The sequence below is a fragment of the Camelina sativa genome, chromosome 4, assembly GCF_030686135.1.
Source record: "Camelina sativa cultivar CO46 ecotype springtype chromosome 4, ASM3068613v1".
Lineage (NCBI taxonomy): Eukaryota > Viridiplantae > Streptophyta > Magnoliopsida > Brassicales > Brassicaceae > Camelina > Camelina sativa.
The window spans coordinates 4,722,184-4,728,887 of NC_141883.1; the positions used below are offsets into that span (position 1 = coordinate 4,722,184).

The 6,704-nt window shown below is 40.6% G+C and overlaps 2 protein-coding genes across 2 annotated transcripts; both read right to left on the minus strand.

The window, feature by feature from the left end:
• Window positions 1–3,152: 3,152 nt before the first annotated feature.
• LOC147945388 (uncharacterized) lies at window positions 3,153–6,311 on the minus strand. Its single transcript, XM_087509623.1, has 2 exons — window positions 3,329–6,311; window positions 3,153–3,246 (listed from the first exon to the last, which is right to left on the minus strand). The coding sequence occupies exon 1, from the start codon at window positions 5,261–5,263 to the stop codon at window positions 3,800–3,802; it is 1,464 nt and encodes a 487-aa protein (XP_087365749.1). The 5' UTR covers window positions 5,264–6,311; the 3' UTR covers window positions 3,153–3,246; window positions 3,329–3,799.
• Window positions 3,154–3,721, minus strand: LOC147945389 (uncharacterized). Its single transcript, XM_087509227.1, has 2 exons — window positions 3,329–3,721; window positions 3,154–3,246 (listed from the first exon to the last, which is right to left on the minus strand). Exons 1-2 carry the CDS (start codon window positions 3,719–3,721, stop codon window positions 3,154–3,156), a joined length of 486 nt encoding a protein of 161 aa, XP_087365353.1.
• Window positions 6,312–6,704: the final 393 nt, after the last annotated feature.

Below are 6,704 nucleotides of genomic sequence, written 5' to 3' on the forward strand. Positions count from 1 at the left end.
TCACTATGCGAAGTCCCATTGTACATAATTTACTCTGTTTTTTTTTAACCATCATAGTGACTCCTTTACCATGCTTCCTGTCTTTCTCGCTTGATTGTGCAGCAACATCAACATAATGGATTTGTCTTACTCCCTCCTCCCCTTCCTTTACTTCCTTATGTCTCGCGTATTGTTGGCGTTGAAGATCAGTCATCTGCACCTCATCAAACGCGCGAGTGTGAAGGTGTCGTACTTGTCCCTTCACAATTGTCAGCTTGTGAGAATCATTGCCTTGCTATCGTTCCTCTCGTTGCATCACCGAATTCATCCACTCGTGGTTCCCATCATCGACATCAAATTAAATTGTCCACGTCTGATTAAGCTATTCCCCAACACCTTATCGGGTTCATCACACAGTCTCCAAGCTCATACCCCAATATGATAATTCTTCGGTGTGGCCTTCATATATATGATGCTTATTTCTCCAATGTCTCGACATCATGCTCCTAACAACTTTCGTTATCCTTATCATGTTTCCGAAATTCTTTAGCACTAAATTTGAAACTCAGCATGTACTACAGTTTTATGTACTTCTCATGGTGTGACCTTAGTTGGTAGTGTTTTATGTAGTTATTACCAACTCTATAAAGCATTAAATTCTGCTTATTACTCCATAACTAATACAACGCCTTTCAACTCTATCACAAAAGAATCATCCATTAACAGGTCTCACTATCGAAGCCTTTGCCACTTACTACTACAATCACTACAACACTTACTCTTACCATTGTTTCTATGACACCTCACCATTACCAACCCGTTTACTATAGTGTATCTCATCCCACTCACCGTACTACCAAACATAAATGCTACTGCATATGCCCATAAATAGACACTACCCCTGCATCAAATATTATTCTACAACATTTCTCTCTCAATTACATCTGTTGTTCATCTCACATGGATAACTTGATATTCATGTCGCCCTTGACATTCCTTCCCGAGTTGGTCGTTCAACTTTTACTGATCTTTCAGGTATGCTTAACACTTCTAAGTTTTACTCCAGCCTTGCTTCCCATCCAACCGTGCTACATACACTTTCCCTTGAATTCTTTTTCTCAAATGCAAATTTTATCAACCTTAACTCCCCTTACCGTCCTTTCTTCTCTCGTTGCCTACAAGCAAATAATCCAACAAATTCTTATCTTGAAAGTTTGAAACTTGCGGCCAAAGATGGGCATGCCGAAACAGCTCTGCAACTCTTACATTCCATACCTAATGGTTCACCTCATGCTTCCTTTGCAATATAACTCCTGCAAATTTGCCTTGGTTTTTACGACGATGCCATTCAAAATTGTAATTCATTTGTGACTTACGTTGGTTCTTTTGAAGCTCCGGATGAAATAGGAAGCACTGTTATCTGGCAAATCATGAAGATTGGTCAAAAAAAGGTTCGCTCGCATGCAAACACTTGGAGATATACAGATATTCCGAAGTGTGGTCCTTGCTCCCTCAGCAACCGATGTCCAAATTGTTTCTTGTACTGGTTTTCAGTTATGTATCTCCTATTCTGCATCCTACAATTGGTCTGCCAATTTCAGCCCTCAAGTCATGAGGTGGCCCCTATATATCGACAGTTCTCCTTTTGCATTATAATTCTTATTGTCTTTTACTCACAATAGTTATTGCTACAACCATAAAATTAATCAACACGCATCACCCTTTAACTCACATTCCCATCTTATTGTCTCCTGTTTCACCCATAAACATAATTACATCATTTAGTTGAACACAATTTTGTAGGTGTTATAGTTAATTCTTCGCTCCCACTTCCAAACAATTGTTGCCGATATTTAAAGAAAACTCATATTGCTTGCTAGCGTTCATAAACCACAAACACCAATCTGTAAAGTTTGTCAATGGACTCCATCCCTCATGTTTTGCTTATAGACATAGTTAGACGGGTTTCCCATCATGGCTTTCGTCATTTGGGGCCTTTATTGGCATCTGGTCCTGAATTTAACAGGATTGCTCTGGATCTGACTGATTCTATCTTTCGACCTTTCTTAATCCGATGTTTGGAAGCTGGGAACCAGACATCTCACTATGTAGAAGGCTTACGCCTTGCTGCACAACGAGGGCCTTCAGAAACATCTATTACTCTCCTCAATTCATCAGCTTCGTACAACATCTACGCTCGCTTTGCTCTAGCCATCTTCCTCATATGTTCTGGCTCCTTTGACAGAGGTATGGAAGTCATTGCCGAATTCTTATCTTCGGTTTCATCAGTAGAGGATGCAGTTAGAATAGCTGAAATGGTTGTCACTCAAATAACATATATGGGTTCACCAAATGCTGGTTATTATGAGCCTTTTATGCGTTTTCCTGGTATCCCAAACTGTTACCTGAATAACTTATCGGTCGTCCAACTGTGTCCCAAATGTTTTGCTTTCAAGTATGCAGCTCTATTTCTGCAACTTTGTTAAATCTACCTTTTTCTCCTTTTTTTATCTTCAAATGTATTCCCACCAGTTTTTCTCTATAGTATGATGTTCACTGCGACTAAGTAACCTTCTTCGATGTAACGACTTTTATAACAACACATAACTCTCCTCATGTAACCTTTTTTCCTATCACGAGAGGTTGATTATGCACCAGAAGCTTTTCTTGCCTTTATATATATGTTTGTTCAATATGCATATACATACCAACGAGGGTCCAACAAGGTATTTAAACCCCTTTTACACAAATTGATAACAATCTACATAATGATTGTTTCATCAACTGATTTAAGTTAAAAAAAACCAACTCGCTTGCTTTATCACATCCACTACTTTATCAACCTGCACTGAAGCTTGCCACAAAATTACTTCATCTTCATTGCTACTGCAGGTTGCCAAAAAAATTTTGATTTCCACTTCCACCGCTTTTCCTTCTAATTCTTCAGACCAAAATAACAAATTTGCTTCACTTTCACTTCCAGCTTCAGAAAATCATGCAGTTAGCCAGACTTCTCTCTGCCTCTGGTTCCCAAAAAACACTCGGCCGCAACCTTAAAATAAGAGTCACGCAAATTTACTGTCTCATTTTCTTTTGTAAAACAATCGTTTTTAGCTAAGTGATGGGACCAATAACTTCTCGTATTACGTTTAGATGAAAAACACAACAATTACCTTATCCTATTATGTTTTTGCAAGTAGCTCGGTTATGTCCTGCCTGGCCACATGTGGAACACTTATGGGGTGCTGTTTTCTTCCTTTTATTCCCCTGCAACAATAAAAATTATTATGTAAATGTAACGAAGAATCAAAGTACAAGGCAATAAGACAAGTGAAAATTAGTAGATTACCATATGTTCTCCAAGGGATGGAATCCTTCTCTTCCTTCTTCGTCCTGGCCCTGGTGGATTAGTAGGGGGGTTGAATTCATTATCCAGTACCACTCCAGGGACCTCTTCATCACATTGATTAGGGACCGGATATATTAGTGCAGCATATGTAGCTCCAAAAACAGGTACACGATACATTTCCCCTACAAGTGAAGGAATGTATACACCATTTATCCTCGATGCAGCAAAGGCATGACAACAAGGAATGAGAAGCTTCTGAAACCCATTACAACTACAACTCTTCTTCTCAAGATCAACAAACCATGTTTTCCCCTCTGTTTCACTGACTTGGTACGTCCAATCTGACACTGCTATAACTGCCAAACCTGCTGATGCTACATGGTTGCGAAGCATAAATTTGTTGACATTAGGTGTAATTGGCTCAGGAAGGGTCGCCAATTTTTTGGCCTTTGCTCGTCTTAAGCAGAACCACTACATCAGCTTAGTCCTGATAGACTCAACCATAGTCACTATTGGGAGCTCAATAATCTTTGCAATGGCACTATTGAGAGCTTTAGTCACGTTGCTACTCATAATATTATACCTTTTAGCCGGACAATAAGCCTGAGTCCAATGTGCAAGAGGTATTCCATTCAAATACTCTGCGCATCGGATGCTTCTATTTGCAATTTTGTGTGATGACTCATTGAAAGCACCAACATTGAAGGCAAGAGCAGCTTTCCCAACTAATGCAGATAACCCTTTCCCGGAAAAGTGTCGCACGTTCCTCTCTATGTGTACTCCACATGCGCCATGAAAAGCCTTTTTGTAAACCTGCCCAATTCCAGCATAGATAGCCCTGTGCCTATTAGACACAATAACTAAGTCTTCAGCATCTGGCACTATCAAACTGAGCTGCCTGAAAAACCAGGTCCAAGCAGGTTCGCTCTCAGAGTCGACAACCGCAAATGCTATTGGGTAAACTTGAAAGTTTGCATCCTGCATGCTGGCAGCAATGAGAACCCCTCTGAACTTTGCTTTTATAATTGTACCGTCAACAAGTATCACCTTCCTGCAATGCTTGATCCCTGCAATGCTTGCTGCCAATGAGAAAAATAAATATTTGAACTTCTTAGTCCCATCGTCTGCATATGTGTGCTCCAGCTTGTAAACAGTGCCAGGGTTGCCTTGCTCAAGCAAATACATATATGTTGCCAACAACTTGTAACTTTCTTCGTCACTGCCTCTACTTCTCTTGACTGCAATTTCTTTCCCATACCACGCCTTCATGTAAGTCACAGACACCTTTAGCTCAGCAAGAACAATGTCTGGGATCTCACTCGCTCTAGGGCCTGCACGACCATTTGCGTACTTGCCGCGTAAAACAGAAGAAATAACCTTTGAAGATGCTAACTTGGCATATTGTGCTCTTGATGTGATTGTGCAACTGTGTATTAAAGTGGCAGTACAAACCTCAAAATTCATAGAGAACTTAGAGACAGTATGGCCAAACACTCTCCATCTGCAATGCGGATCGACAAAAACAAATACAAGCCTCTCCGGATCAGACCTTGTTTGTTGGAAATAGAATAGCCGTTTGATAGCATATATAGAGACCATGTTTTGCATATCGTCTTTGTCTTTAAACAGACGACCAATATAGATAGCATCTTCTTCAGCTGACACGGGTCCACAACCATCAGTGTTTGTCAAGTTAATGACATCATCAAACACCGGCTTTGCATCTTCAGTTGGCAGTGTCCCCTCATAGTTAATGTCATCATTCAAGGTATTTCGAGAGATAGGCTGATGTTTTGCAGTAGTAACATATGAGAGAACCTGATCGCCCACATTTGATATGCCCCCCTCCGGATGATTGCCTAATAAACCCTCTGCCATGTTACGGCATTCTGCATCCTGAGGTTGTGCTAGCGATGATGGATCGCCTTCCACCATATCAGATCGACCAAACTCTGGATGGAATGGAGTGTTAACAACATCATTCCAAAAAGCGTAATCTAAATCTTCATCAGCTTCTGAAGAAGAAGCTGACAGACCATCTGTGAAGCATTCATCACTCGCAGTAATGGTGAAGTCTTCACCATCAGGGACACTATAGTCGTGACAGTCAGGCAACAGATGTTGTGGTGATGGAGGGACAATTTGATCTGGTGATTCAGGTACAACTTCTTTCCCTTCTCTCTCGCCAACTCCGCTTGCCTCTCTTCAAGTAGTTCTATCTCTCGAAGTACCCGTTCATCTTCAGAATTGGAGGTATATTCCTCCTCAGTGTTGTCTTCGATGTTATTTGACAGTGAAGGTGTCGCCGCATCTGCAAGACTTATTATACCAGTAATATTTGTTCCTGGCCACTCTTCTGTATTAATATATGGCACCACCCTTTCAGCACCACTGGTTCCTTCTCCGCACTCTCTAACACCACCCTGCAGACTACAAATCTCCCTCCCGACATTGGAGAATGGCTCATCATTTAACTGGAACCCTTTCCCTTTTTCATTACTGTCCGGAAACAACATCCGCCTCACCCCAGTTCCATGAGTCACTTCTGTGCTCTGTGTTGGAACAGACTCTACGCTATATAGCATGATGCATTCATTTCCTTGTTGAAGATGATCTCCAAGTCCATCATCCTCGCCATCATTTTATCCAGCGAGGTTCATATGCGGAACCTTCTCTACGGTCATGCTACCATTAACTCCGTCTTGCAAAGCTTCCAAGGATAGCAACAAATTTAAGTGAATGGCACCTCGCCGGACATTGATAAAGTTCCTCACACCCATCCTGCTGGTTATAATAACTGGTGGCCTTCTGTTGATGGAGAACATTGAAAGCTGACAAGGGAGCCAATAACTCAATTTTGTTGTGAGATTCAATTGTTGAAGCTGAAACTCATCACTAACATTTGAAACCAATTCTTCATAACTCATGGAGAAACGCATAGTGATGTTGCTTGCATAGCATTCCTTAGCAAGAACAAAATCCCACACTCCAGACGCCGAAAATTCCCAACTGCCTGCAATCACAATGACTACAATTTCTTCCGCCTACATAAAGACAATAAATTAAAGGATGTCAACATATGCTACGAAGATGCCATGTGACCAACCAAATATAAAGACGACTGACCAAATGAACGATGGCACAAACAACCTATAAACATTGTATATTCTGTTAAAGCAATTAAGAAACTATGGAGAGAAAACAATATAGCAGTATGGAAGACTAATCAATATAGCAAGCCACATTTAAACACACTCAAAATAAAGGAAGCATCATTTTCTTATTCTGATCGTCATCTCACATTTGCTCATGAAAACTATAGAAGGAAAACAATATAGCAAGCCATATTTAAAGAAGGAAGCATGATTTCCTTATT